The sequence below is a fragment of the Daphnia magna genome, unplaced genomic scaffold (genome assembly GCF_020631705.1).
Source record: "Daphnia magna isolate NIES unplaced genomic scaffold, ASM2063170v1.1 Dm_contigs021, whole genome shotgun sequence".
NCBI lineage: Eukaryota > Metazoa > Arthropoda > Branchiopoda > Diplostraca > Daphniidae > Daphnia > Daphnia magna.
The window spans coordinates 1,630,536-1,644,928 of record NW_025533118.1 but is presented as its reverse complement, the minus strand read 5'-3'; the positions used below and the strand labels follow the sequence as shown (position 1 = coordinate 1,644,928).

Genomic DNA, 14,393 nt, shown 5'->3' with positions numbered 1-14,393 from the left:
GAAAATCAAGTTAAAGAAGTAGAGAAAGAAGGCTTAACTAAAACAGCTAGAGAGCCTGTGTCCACTCGCTATGGCGTAAATCGCGGTTGTTTATTCCGTGCTTTAAGTTACTTCGATCCAACAAAGTGCTTTATGCATGATCTCATGCACACTGCAAATGAAGGTGTTTTAAATAGGGAGATAGGTTATTTTCTTCGATATGCTATCCTTGATGAGGAAATAGAACTAAATTTAGAGTCTGTTAATTACAATATGTCTACGCTAAAGAGCGATCGCGAGTTCACCGTCCCACCACCCATAATATTACGTGAAGTAATAGATCGAAAGAAATTATCATTTTCCTCCTCTGAGATGAGTTCATTAACAATGTGTCTTCCCCTTGTGATGGGAGAATTTGTTTCAAGCGACAACCCGTACTACGCTAATCTTCTTCTTCTTTTTGAAATTTTCATATCTCTTCAATGCTACTCGTTCTCAGAGGAGCAATTGATAATTCTTGAAAAAATGATTGAGATTCACAATTCCAACTTTGTGTTGCTCTATCCAAAGAGTACTCCTGGAATTAATGTTGATAATGCAAACACCGGTAAATCAATAACTCCCAAACTACATTCTCTCTTACATTTTCCTGCTCAAATTAGACACTTTGGCGCTCCGCGTTACTCTTGGTGTTTTAGATATGAATCCAAAAATGCTAAATTCAAAAAAATTATGAGGCGCAACAGCAATTTCCACAATGTACCGTAGACCATGGCCTCACACCACCAAAGACTTGTCGGTTTGGATATCAAAAGTGAGGGCGAAAGTAATTTTTTTGGAAAGTTGAATGACTTTGTTATTCAGAATCACAATTCTGGAATGATTGAAATAAAAAATGGTTGGTGGTCCAATATATTTTGCAAAGCTACTGGATTGTCCGGTAATTTGAAATACAGACAAATAGCTAAAATTAAAATTTCAGGGAGAATTTGTCAATCGGGAACAGTGTTTTTGCGAAAATTACCAAGTGATGAAAATCACGCTTTATTTTTCAGAATTTAAGACGCAATAAGTTGTGAAAGAGGCACGTTTTTAATAATGGAACAATTAACAACCTGTTCTTTTTGTCATGACCGTTTGGCTTTTATCGTTCAACCAAAAAAATCATTTGTCATCGTTTCCCCTGATAATTTAAGTTTCAATGTGCCTCTTCATTCTTTTTTTTATTGCCATGATTTGCATGTAATCCCCAATTATTATCATATGCTGTAATTTTTTAAATCTCATTTTATACACATCTGCATCTGGAATAAACTCATTTAGGAAATGAAACGCAGTAATTATAGTTGTAGTCAGAAAAATTTTCCATCCGTAAATGAATTCAATTTGGCAACTATGCTAGAAATTGCTAGAATACCCCATTTCTGAGAAGCAACGCTAAAGGATCACTGGATTAGTAGGTTGAAGTTTGAAGTTCAAAAGAAGCATGGCTAGAAAAATCTGTGTTAAGTTCGGGGATTTCAAATCGCCCGTTAGAGTGAAACTCTTAATATTGCCAGAACCTAATGATAAGCAATGTGACTTGCTATTGCTACGCAGCATGTTATTTAAAGAAATGATGTTTGACATGTCTGTAACAGACTTGGGTGGATCTCTGGCTACACGCGTAGAAGATGTCATGCTTGGGCAATATGACAAAGAATTTGACCTTGTTGTTGATGTAACATCAACTACAGTTTTTTTGAACGGCGAAAAAGACATTGTTGTAAAACTTCGTCCTGTACAAGAATATCTTGTTGTTCCGGAAGAGTGCAGTCAGATTCTTGACTTGCCATCGATGTCTTCATCTGAATTTAGTCCAAATGATGAAAATTCCCCCCCCCCAGCAACTTATGAAACTCTAACCATGAACATCAACGGTAAGTAATTAGTATTGAATGTGCATCTCTTATCACTTTCATATAATCTCTGTTGTTTTCATTTTTTCATCGGCTACATTTTAGAAAGTCATACATTAGGAAATGACACAGATACAACTACAGACTTTGTGGACAGTGAAGAGGACAGCAGCATGTTCCAGCCAAGGTTTCACAGCACCCAAAAAAGTAAACGCCTGAGAGTGGAACAATCACACTTGCTATCAAGAGAGACTGAGCTATCGAGTGCTTCTGTGACTTAAAAAAAGTTGCCAAGTGAAGTATCTGAAACAGGTAACTAACATCTATGAATCTTAATTTCGTGTCTCCTCAGTTCTAATTCAATTATTATTTTTATTGCAGATCTGTTTATCCTTACCCTCCCAAATGAGGGAAAAGAAGAATGGAAAATCAACCAGCACATCGTTGCAGCCATGAGGGCTGGAAAACTGTCACAACACATAAATGCATTTATTTTGGTGTGTGCAAAACACCTTCTGAAAACGGTGACGTTGGATAAACGGTTGAACCAGCGGAAGAGCATTTATAAACGTTACGCTCAAATGATTGTGAAACAACACCCCTGCCTTGCAGATAATAACTGTGAAGATAACTATGTAAGACTGATCTTTTTTTTTAATTACTAGTTTAACTGTTATTATTTTGCAGCTTACTGTGAAACATAAAGTGGTTCGAGCTGTTGGTAATCAAATAGATTCCAAGAAACATGGAAGAATTCGCAACTTAAAAAGAAATCAACAGAAGGCGAGTGCAAAGCGGAATTCGGGTGGCCTAAACCAGTATGATGCTGCCAACTCTACTTCCTGCAATTTATCTACTGCTGTCGATGATGATTTTCCTGATCATGAAAGTGAAGAACAGTTAAGAAGAAAGCATTATTTTGACGCAAGGCGTGAGTTTTTCAAAATTAATCACAAACTTTCTCTTGCAAAGTTATTAGAAAAGACACCGCATTATCATGATTTTGAAAAGGTATTAAACATTCGTTTAACTGTTAGCGCGTGACGTTACTAATAAGTAAGAATTCTTTTTTGTTGTTACACAGGCTTACGATGATTTTCTAATGATGTATCCCATGTCTTGCATAACCGAGGGAAAAGTTTCAGAAGGCATTTGAGAGCACATTGCTTACTTTTCGACGCTTTCTGGAAAGAAACAGTGATAAGGGCGGGCAAAAGTGGGCTGATGGTGCAAAAATGGATCTTGAAGTACTGCTTGCAGTTAACGCTTTGTGTTCAACAAGCCGCGGTGTGAAAGGGGCAAAGCCAGTTTTTCTTATTCGTGAAGTATAGTAAATCAAATTTTTTTTTCACCTGTTAACTCTACTTAATCGGTACCTTTTCGTGACTCAGGTTGGAAAAAACGTCGAACCCGATTACTCTGGAGTAAACTCAAGTGCCATTGTGTTCTTTAATGGAAATTCTCTCCACTCCATGCTAATCATTGTTGGATGGTCCTGCAATGTAAACTACAAGAACATCAATGTTTCAAGTGTGTGTCAGGTGGTTTTGAACCTGTTAAGTGTGTACTACGTGACTGACTGTAATTATCCAGCCATGTATGGTGTCCTTTCACTAATTGATCGTTTGTGCCTTCATCAATGTTACGGCGCAAAATAGTTGGATCAAATATTGTCATCTGGCAACGCACGATTTAATGGTTAAAATATATTAAGCTAAGACCTCTGTTTAGCATCATTGTCTGTTTGCCTTTTGTCTGCTAGTCCTGTCAGTGACTAACCACGCTGCTAGACACTTACAGCTAGTTTTCCATTTGTCTGCCTAATTGAACACCGTTTCTTCCTTAGTTTGCTCTGTGTTCTTTTCGTGTGTTCTTAAGTTCTACGCATTGTTTGTGTTTGTCGTTGCTTGGATCAACTCTCGGTCCTAAGTCAAGCTTTCCCAATCGGTAATTATTATGTTTGTATGTCCTCATAGCATGCTAACTCTATCTCTTGTCATTTATGTAAGCTCGCCCAAGTCTAGTGTCCTTAGAAGCATCTGTGTGTGGTCCATCAGTTTAGGTGGTAGCTTTCCTGCCAGTTATGCCATCCTAGGTAAAATGTCCTTTGTTCTTTCTCATTTGATTGTTTGTTAACCCTTCTTTGTGAATATAGACACCGCATATATACACATCTGAGCTAACCGACATTCTAATTGGCCAGTCATTCGTCTAACCGCTCCCTGCTTACAACAGCGGAGCCGAATAGAACAAGCTCCTGAGTTCCCTACCTCTAGCTACGAAACATTTTTGGTCCTTCGAACCGGAGCTCACCAGCAGCAGCTTGTACTATACCACCAGCCAACTAGTAGCTGGTCATTAAGATTTTCCATCGACTGCGATTGGCTTGTTTGTTGCGTTTGACTATTTCCAATATCTGTGTGCTTCTGTGAACCTCGTAACGACCTCGTCGTTTTGTTGTTTCTTCTCGTCTTCGAACATCAACGGCGATCTTTCCCACGCATTCGATTACGGTTTCTACTTCACACGTTCGATACTTTCTCATCAAAGGGTTGGATGGAACAGGCCCCGACGGAGATTATGAACAGGATCCAGCCATCATAAATACATGGAAGGCGCAGAGAAGGGTGGTTCGACAGCAACTCACTACTACTGCGCAGCGAATTGATGGCCTTATCCATATTCGTGGGTCGAGAGGTGCCATATCAGGATTGCTGCAAAATCTCGAAGGTCTTCTATCAAGAGCAAGTCAACTTCACACAAATTTGATGTCCGTGGAGGACCAGACCGAGAATGACCGACAAGATGGCATGCATCTCAGGTATATCCAGCAAGCTGGGGAGGTTGTCGATAGAGCGAAGGAACATTTAGCTACAAGAGTTGGAGAACCCCCTTCAGAAGTTGCAGTAGCTGTATCGCATCCCCTACAAGCCGGTGTGATACCTGACGGTGCTCGTCAAGCAGAGGATCTTAGGACAGCCAGACAAAGAGCCGAGGTTGCACAACGCCAAGCAGAAGAAGCACGGAGCCAAGCTGAAGCAGCTTCTGGTCGAGCGGAAGCCGCCCGCCTTGCAGCCGAAGAAGCCCGACAAGCCCTTCATCAGTTCAATATTGAAGAGGATCGTTTTAGTTCCGTCAGCCGTGCAGGACCTCCCTTCCCTTCGCTCGCAGCTAACTGGGTTCAGCAACAACGCCAACAGAACATGCCGACATTACATGAAGCACCTGATGATTGGATTGATCAGTATGCCGCTGGTCATCTAAACCCTAGCAATGGAGCATGTTCCCGATCAGCAGTGTCCGCTGATTTGGATTCGTATGCTGGTAAAGCTTTAGACTGGTTCGAGTGGATCGCCCTTTTTCGTGCCCTTGTTCATGACACAGGGAAATCACCAGGGGAAAAGTTAGCCCTTCTTAAACGTCATCTAAAAGGCGATTGTTCAGACCTAGTTCACGGACTAGGAGGAGGAGAAGCCGCCTACAAAGAGGCCTTGGTTCGTCTTAAACAATCATGCGGTCGTCGAGACGTAATGAGAGCTGCACACCTTCAGGCGATTGAAAAGATGGAGCTCAAGAACGATCCAGCGACCTTCAAACGTTTTGCCGAGAAGATACGTACTCATCTATTCGACCTCAATAGGCTTGGAGAGGCTTTTGCTCCAGATCTAATTGAAAAGGTCTGTCTTAGGCTTCAGCTTTCCGACCGATTAGCTTGGAACGAGGGACGACGGGGAGGATTAGAGACGAGGAGCCTGGACACCTTTGCTTCTTGGTTAAGTAACAGAGCAGCGGCGTATCAAAATGCCTTCAGTATCGCAGTCGATCAGCTTCACGCGTTTACGCCAAAGACCACCAATCGTCCTCAGGCTCGTAGTCATCAGGCTTCATCAACCCGAACAGAAAGGTTATCGTTTTCAAAAAATCCCTCCCGTCCTTTCTGCTTCAAATGTGAAGGTGACCATAAGCTCGAGGGCTGTGGAGACTTCAAATCGTTGGCGGTTGGAGAAAGAGTGGCCTTTTGCGCGAAACATCGATTGTGTTTTGGCTGTTTTGGTACCAAGCATTCCGCAAGGTTTTGCGCCCAGAGGAAACCTTGCAAGTTTGCAGATTGCCGTCTCTTCCATCACGGGCTTCTGCATGACCCAACCCGATCATCTAACAGTCCGCCAGCAGAGGCATCTAGATCGGCAGTAGTACAGACAGGAAGACGACAATGCAGAGTTGCTATGGGAATGATGCGACTTAAGATTTTGGATTACAAAGGAGACTCGGTGTGGGCCAACGTTTTCATAGATGAAGGCAGTGACTCTACCTTGATGAGACAGGGATTCGCTAATGTCCTGAAAATCGCCGGTGTGCGTCAGATCCTTACCGTGGACGGTGCCGGAAGTGTAGTGAATCGCTATCCCTCTCAACGCGTGGATTTCCAGATCAGCACTGATTCGGGTGAGGTATTGAATCTCGCTTGTTCCACTCTCCCGACCGTCGCTAGTGCCACACCCGTAACGGATTGGTCGACTCTTAAACGACGCTGGGCACACCTATCTGACCTGCCAGTGAAGGAGACGGGTGGAAGAGTGGATATTCTTATTGGCACCGAACATTCCCATCTGTTGGTGCCCCTCGAATCTAGAGTCGGGAAGGACTATGAGCCTACTGCCATCAGGAGTCGCCTGGGTTGGGTGATACGAGGCGTAATTCAAGATGGCGCTACTATTACAGCGATACGCGTCCATAAGGTAACGAGCACAACCCAGCTAGAAGAGCTTACTGCGGAGTTGCGGCGCTTCTGTGACACCGAAAACTTCGGAACCGAATCGAAGTTGGTGGGCATGTCAGCAGAAGACCGTCAGGCAGTCGCCATTTTGGAAGCCGGAACAAGAAAATTGGACATTGGCTATGAGGTTCCGATTACGTGGAGAGCAGGAGAGCCAAATCTTATTTGCAATCGCCAGATGGCACAGCAGCGTCTTAGTGGTCTGCTACGACGATTTAACAGGGACCCTACCTTTGAATCTGATTATCGGGCTGCCGTGCAAAAGACGATAGATAAAGGTTACGCTTCAATTTTATCCGAAGAGGATGCAATTTCTGCCAAATATTTCCTGGCTCACCACGGTGTGTACAAGGGTACGAAGCTTCGGGTTGTCTTCGATGCAGCAGCGCCTTTTAACGGAAAGTGCCTGAACGATGCCATTCTCAGCGGTCCGGCACTCCAACCTTCTCTTCCGTCGGTCTTGATCCAGTTTCGGGAAGGAGCGGTGGCATGGGCATCAGACGTGGAAGCAATGTTTAGCCGTTTCCGACTTAGTGCCACGGATGCCAATTATTTCTGTTTCTTGTGGCAAGACTTCGCTTCTTCAAGACTTGTAGTGTGTCGCATGGATCGACTTCCGTTTGGCGCTACCTGCTCCCCATTTATAGCTATTCATACAACTCGACGGGCAGCTAGGGAAGCGGACCAGGGACAGGAAGCCGTCGACGTGGTGGAGAAAAAGATGTACGTTGACGACTATCTGGGATCAGCCGGATCCGTCGCCGAAGCAGTACGAGAGGCTACCACCTTAAAGAAGGCCTTAGCAGCAGCCGATCTACATTTTCAAGCTTGGCTTTCTAACTCAACCGAGTTCGTTCGAGCGATGCAAGGCGAGCAGAGGACTCCAGAGGGAGCACCAGATCTTCTCCTAAAAGATGGCGGAAGTGAGAAGATACTCGGTGTCATCTGGAACGTTCGTAATGACACTTTGGGATTCCGAGTTGGCGACCTGGAGGACGAAGAATTTACTCGTGTTAGCCTTACCAGCAAGGTTGCGTCCGTCTTCGATCCCCTAGGGATTGCTGCACCACTCATCGTAAAGGCTAAGATCCGGCTGCGAGAACTTGGAGTTAGAGGCCTAAAGTGGTCTGATCCTGTGGATGAAAAGGATCGTGCATGGTGGGAGTCTTGGTTTGGGACGATGCGGGAGCTCGCTAATGTTTCTATTGCCCGTTGCCTATTTCCTGAGCAATCAGAAATAACCAGTTCCCAGTTGCATGTGTTCGGTGATGCGTCTGAAGAGTCGTATGCTGCGGTGGTGTACCTACGCCATACGTATCGTTCCGGACGGGTCCGAATCCGGATCGTAAAGGCTAGCAGTAAATTAGCACCTAAGAAGACTTTGTCGGTGCCAAAACTAGAGCTGAATGCGGCTCTGCTCAGTTCCCGTGTGGCTGCGGCTACCCAGAGCTGCCTGAATTATCCTATTCAGCAGCGGTTCTTCTGGACAGACAGCAGCACGGTGCGCAATTGGATCAGGGCCACGGCATCCTTCTACCAGGTTTTTGTCTCAAACAGGATCGGCGAAATTCAAACCTTGACTGAAACGGAAGAATGGCGCTTCGTTCCAGGACGACTCAATCCCGCTGATGCTGCGACACGGTCTAGAATCGACGAAGAAACGTTTCCAAAAATTTGGCAAGACGGACCAGAATTTCTCCTTAAATGTGATTCAGAATGGCCTCAAGATTTGCCGTGGATGGCTGTCACCGTAGAGCTGAAACATACCAAGCAGTATCATATCCGGGCCGCTGACGATCCGTTCGACTGGTCAGAATTTAAATTAGATCAATCTAATTTCTCCTCTTTCTTAAAATTGGAAGGCGAGGGCATGGAGTTTGTCAGACGTTGCCAGACGGAAGCTTTCTTTAAAGACATACAGCATCTTCAACGAGGGAAGGCTCTTCCGTCTTCTTCACATCTGTTAGCCCTCAGCCCAACCATTGGAGAAGATGGCTTGCTGCGTTTAGGTGGACGGATCGGGCGTTCTAAGTTGCCGTACGACAACCGTCATCCTCCTCTACTGCCTGGCAAACATCCGCTTACCCAGAGGCTCGTCCAAGTTCTGCATGAAGAAATGCATCACGCCGGAACTGACTACTTGTTTGCTAAACTTTGTCAACATTTTTGGATTATCCGGGGGAGAGAAGTAGCAAAGAAAACCCGCCGACTCTGTCAATTTTGTATTCGGGAGAGAGCTGCTCCAGCTGGCCAGATGATGGGCGATTTACCGACGGTCCGTCTCAATTCGTACTCACCTCCTTTCTCGCATGTAGCCATTGATTATTTTGGACCCTTGGAAACCAGTCAATGGAGAAACCGGGTCAACAAGAGATACGGGGCGCTTTTTACATGTCTCGTGACCCGAGCGGTTCATCTTGAATTGGCAGAATCTCTTTCTTCTGAAGATTTTCTTCTCGTATTCCGGCGTTTTATAGGCTTATTCAACAAGCCAGTCTCCGTGCACTCCGATAATGGTACAAACTTTGTCGGTGCAGAACGTGATTTGAATGATCTTGTCTCAAAGTTAAAGGAAGATGACAAACTACTCAAGTTCCGGACCGAAAAGATTATCGACTGGAAGTTCCAGCCACCTCGAGCGCCTCATTTTGGTGGAGCGCACGAGAGTTTAGTTCGCTCTACAAAACGGGCTTTATACAGAGCCTTGGATATAGAAAAGGGAGCTCTGCGTTATCCCACAGATGAGATGCTCCGCACTCTACTAGCCGAAATCGCGGGTTTTCTGAATGCGCGTCCCTTGACTTATGCTAGCTCGGATCCAGCGGATTTTCGGCCGCTAACACCAAATGATTTCTTAAATCGCCCGCCAACAACGGATGTATTACCAGGCTCCTTCGATGATGCGTTACCTAGAGAACGTTTTCGCTACGTGCAACGAATGGCCAAGTTATTTTGGGATCTGTGGACGAAGCTCTATCTTCCGACACTGGTTCCGCGTAAGAAATGGAAAACCGCGCAAGCGAATCTAACAGTGGGAGATGTTGTTATGCTTCTCGATCCCAATCTAGCCCGGGGCCAGTGGAAAATTGGCCACATTATTGAAGCCTACCCGGGTGGCGATGGTCTTGTACGAGTAGTTAAGGTCCAAACGGAGGATGGAACTTTTACGCGACCCATCCATCGCTTGTGCCTACTGGAACGAGCTACAACCCCTTCGACCCCGGCGCTTCAAGAAACAACAACTTCTGCCCAACCTACTTCCATCCAAGCCAGACGAGGCCATTGCTTGAGAGCTTGTTTCCTGCGCCTTAACGAGACTCATCCGTCTTCTTCTGTGGAGTCGTAGCCGGATTCGGGGGAGAATGTTACGGCGCAAAATAGTTGGATCAAATATTGTCATCTGGCAACGCACGATTTAATGGTTAAAATATATTAAGCTAAGACCTCTGTTTAGCATCATTGTCTGTTTGCCTTTTGTCTGCTAGTCCTGTCAGTGACTAACCACACTGCTAGACACTTACAGCTAGTTTTCCATTTGTCTGCCTAATTGAACACCGTTTCTTCCTTAGTTTGCTCTGTGTTCTTTTCGTGTGTTCTTAAGTTCTACGCATTGTTTGTGTTTGTCGTTGCTTGGATCAACTCTCGGTCCTAAGTCAAGCTTTCCCAATCGGTAATTATTATGTTTGTATGTCCTCATAGCATGCTAACTCTATCTCTTGTCATTTATGTAAGCTCGCCCAAGTCTAGTGTCCTTAGAAGCATCTGTGTGTGGTCCATCAGTTTAGGTGGTAGCTTTCCTGCCAGTTATGCCATCCTAGGTAAAATGTCCTTTGTTCTTTCTCATTTGATTGTTTGTTAACCCTTCTTTGTGAATATAGACACCGCATATATACACATCTGAGCTAACCGACATTCTAATTGGCCAGTCATTCGTCTAACCACTCCCTGCTTACAACAGCGGAGCCGAATAGAACAAGCTCCTGAGTTCCCTACCTCTAGCTACGAAACAATCAAGAAGGTTTTCCGAGACAGAAACCAGTGCAGAAAGACTCTTTGAGTATGGTTACTTTTCTGAAAAAGTATGACAAATTTGTCTTGAATGACGACGAAAACCAGCAAGCACAAGAACTGCCTTTGGAAGAAGAATCGTCTTAGATTTGGAAATTCTTACTTTGATTTGTTTCTTAATCTGTGCTAATCTTTTAAAGAAATAGGTTAGCCTGTTACATCTGCCATTTTCGTAACTTAGTGCTTGATCCAGATGGTGATGCTGCTTGTGCTTTGAATTCCTGCTGCCGTTAAAAATTAGCTTATGACTCTTCATCTAACTGTTGTGACCTGGTTAATATGGGTTATAACCTGGTTCCTATGGGCTATAACCTGGTTCCTATGGGTTATAACCCATAGGAACCAGGTGCAACCCATATGGACCTATGGGTTATAACCCATAGTAACTAGGTTATAACCCATATGGACCTATGGGTTATAACCCATAGTAACCAGGTTATAACCCATAGTAACCAGGTCACAACAGTTAGAAGAAGAGTTGTGAGCTAATTTTTAGCGTCAGCAGGAATTCAGAGCACCAGCAGCATCAACATGATTTATTCCACCGTTTATATTGTGTGTTGGTTTGTTATTGTTAATAAACGAAGGACTGTCATGTTGATTAATTTTCCTTAATTTGAAGTAGGATGGTTTTCTGTAGAAATGTAAGTGGGTGCATTAGGCAAGTAGGGCTTTTGTGAAAGTATGTAGAACTGATAAGTATGGATACTATTTAAGGAGGTTGTTCCCAATAGAAAATAAGTATGAAAATTAATTTTAAGTAAGCTAGACCATTAATTGAGCGTACTTAACTACTTACACCAATCTTACATGAAACAGGTTTTTAAAAGTAGGAAATTGCGTTTAAGTATGGGTGGAATTTTAGTATCCACAGACATGTAAGAGAGCCTGGCACCTCTTAAGTAGGAAACAATAAGTAGGGAGCCGCTGCTGTGTAATAACCTTCCCTTTCATCAACAGATTTTTGTTTAAAAGACTGATTGCACACAATGATCCAATTCCCCCATCGATAAATCTCTTGTAGGCCTCAAGGCCCTTGTAAGCCTTTAAATCTTCATGCGTGTACGAAGACTTGGAACATAGCAGGTAATTTACCAAATCAAGATTGGTTACCAGTGGCATTTTTTCTGCGATGCTAAGTCAATTGCACCAATACTCTTCGTGAATTGTATAGGGGCAATCACAACCTACTATTAATAGTTTTGCTGCATACCTACGTTTATCTTCCTGATTTAATGTCGAAACATAAAGATACAAGTCAAATAATTCTATAATTTGACCGTCACTAGTAAAAGAAGAGTTTTGATCAGATAATGGCTCCAGAATTTCTATTTCAACAAACAACCAGAGAAAATGGCGGACATCGAAACAATTGAAACGCGAAACCACGATGTGAATTGCCTCTATATTTCAAATCATACCAAATTCCTAACTATGTGAAATAATAGTACCAAAAATCAAGCTTTCCTTTACAGTGTTAAAACAGATACAATTGTTTCGGGGTTGATCATTTACTGTTTTTTAATTATATCAATTTAAATCAAGCTATAGTTATCAATTTCACAAATTCATTTTTTAATGAATTTGCGATGTTCGAAAACAAAGTTTCAGCACGTAAAATCAAATGTTACCATATCTTTAAAAATTTCCTCTAAATTTTTCTATCATCTAATGGGCTTTAATCGCATTTGAATAGATATTTTTTCGTTAATATACACCAAATATAGCACAGTGATAAAGCATGCGATTACGGATCGAAAAAATTTTCAATCATTTTATCTATCTTATCACCATTTTCAGATAAATTAGTTCGTTCATTAATAGCTGATGTGGCGTAGCGGTAGAGTATATGACAGTGAATCTGAAGGTCCATTGTTCAAATTCTACCACGCCTAATTCTTTTTTCCAAAAATTAACCTCAAAGTAGGTAGTTAAGTAGGGGAGACTGGAGTATGCCGGGACACCGGGTCAAGAGGGACAGTAGGGGGAAAAATAGTAGATTTTAATAAAATTAAAAATTTTTTTAGTTTGTTATTTAGATACATACAATCTACTTTGGCATGAAATTTGGTTGAGTTTTGTCAATAACTGTGTCAGTTGTTAACAAAACTAAAAAAACGGGTTTTTTTTAGTTAATTTTGTCTCCTCCATTTAATGTTTCTAGAACAAAATAATCGAAAATGGCATGTAAATTTAATATGGAAATGAAGCTTAATCATTTCTTTATTGTTAAAAACAAAAATTATAATTTTCGATCAATTACTGTAGATAATATTAACGTTTTAAAAAAATAGTCTTTTTCGGGAAATCGGGACTGCTGTTTTTGACTAAAATGGGACATTAGTGGGTGGGTTTGGCCTTCAAGCCCATCAATCATCACCGAGCTCATGACGCCATTACTGTTCCTTACAATGATCACAAGCAATCGATTATTCAGCATATTAATCGATAACAATAAGCCCAACCCCCACCCATCTTGTAATAAGGGTTTTTTATCATATAAGAAAAAATTTTTATTAACACAATAATCAAATTGAAACATTTATTAACTTATAGAGTCTATGCAATGGGACGCTATTTCAATTTTTTCAATTTTTTTTATGAATTTTAAGGCGAAAACGGAGGACGTCCCTCACCACCCACCCTAGTGTCCTCACTTAACCCTCAAAATAGGCTTCTCCCACAAATCTAAGAAAACTTTAAAGGTCTTATATGGGAAAATGGTTTATTATTAAATTATATAAAAAATATGGGGGGTACATTACCGTATGGAATACATAAAAACAAAATAATAAATTAATTTAATGATTAGTTTGGGAGATATAGGGGTAAAACGAAAACCGTCCCGGTTTACTCCAGTCTCCCCTACGAAAAAAAATCTAGTAGGCTGGCCTTTTTTAAGTATCAAAAATTAAGTATTTTGTCGCCGCTATGTATACCAATCTTTATTCCGTAGATAATTCCGTACCAATACCCCAAAAATTTTGGGGTGTAGATCACGAAAATTTCGTATTACGATACGATACAAAGTTTTCGGGGCTGAAAACCCCAGATCTCTTTTGCCAAAATTTTCGTGCAAGTAACCCCGAAATAGTGGCATAGTTTTTTAACAGTGATTCAGTCACTAGGTTACCATTCGAAATGTTGAGAATTTTCAGGTAAAATTAGTTTTCATGCATGATGTTATTTCCTTCCGTTGCCCCTCCATGCGCGTGAGATCAAACAAAAACAAAAAAGGGATGCAAATTAAATGAGTCGACGAATTCGGATAAATGCTTGTTGGTTGCCTGCCAACATACACGACGGACAAGGGCACAACGGGAAAAACCAACAAGAGGGCCACATACCATGGCTGCCAAAACCATGCATCATCTCGTCGGGAAATGGTGAAGGGGTAGTATCCAGAAGGGGATGTCGTCACGGACACCAACACAAAAACACACAAACACAAATTTACACAAAGGATACAAAGTTTAATGTCGTCGGCTCCCTGTTTTTGGGTGGCCTTTCCGTTTTATGAGTTCACTTAATGAACGATTTTCGGAACCATTTTTAACAGTATGCAATGGAAACTAATGGTTTTCATTAAAATTCAGACAGCGACTGATGCCTTCGGAAGCTTTTTCAGAGGACCAAGTGACGGACGCAGAGAAATTCATGAGACACAATGT

The 14,393-nt window shown here is 42.3% G+C and overlaps 1 protein-coding gene and 3 long non-coding RNA genes across 4 annotated transcripts; all 4 read left to right on the top strand.

Moving 5' to 3' along the window:
- Positions 1-1,856: 1,856 nt before the first annotated feature.
- LOC123477385 lies at positions 1,857-10,960 on the top strand. The gene is made up of 7 exons (XR_006652584.1): positions 1,857-1,898; positions 1,983-2,189; positions 2,259-2,512; positions 2,565-2,888; positions 2,962-3,202; positions 3,269-3,518; positions 10,670-10,960. It is a non-coding gene; the product is annotated as an uncharacterized LOC123477385 (long non-coding RNA).
- On the top strand, positions 3,542-4,926 carry LOC116927121. Its single transcript, XR_004396439.2, has 3 exons — positions 3,542-3,824; positions 3,887-3,972; positions 4,033-4,926. It is a non-coding gene; the product is annotated as an uncharacterized LOC116927121 (long non-coding RNA).
- Positions 5,663-10,138, top strand: LOC116935263. The gene has a single exon (XM_045180702.1). It carries the CDS (start codon positions 6,104-6,106, stop codon positions 9,998-10,000), a length of 3,897 nt encoding a protein of 1,298 aa, XP_045036637.1. The 5' UTR covers positions 5,663-6,103; the 3' UTR covers positions 10,001-10,138.
- Positions 10,170-10,628, top strand: LOC116916293. Its single transcript, XR_004390580.2, has 3 exons — positions 10,170-10,324; positions 10,387-10,472; positions 10,533-10,628. It is a non-coding gene; the product is annotated as an uncharacterized LOC116916293 (long non-coding RNA).
- Positions 10,961-14,393: the final 3,433 nt, after the last annotated feature.

What these genes read in the sequence shown, in the direction of transcription:
- LOC116935263 (XM_045180702.1), top strand. Translation starts at nt 6,104, where the DNA reads ATGGGAATGATGCGACTTAAGATTTTGGATTACAAAGGAGACTCGGTG.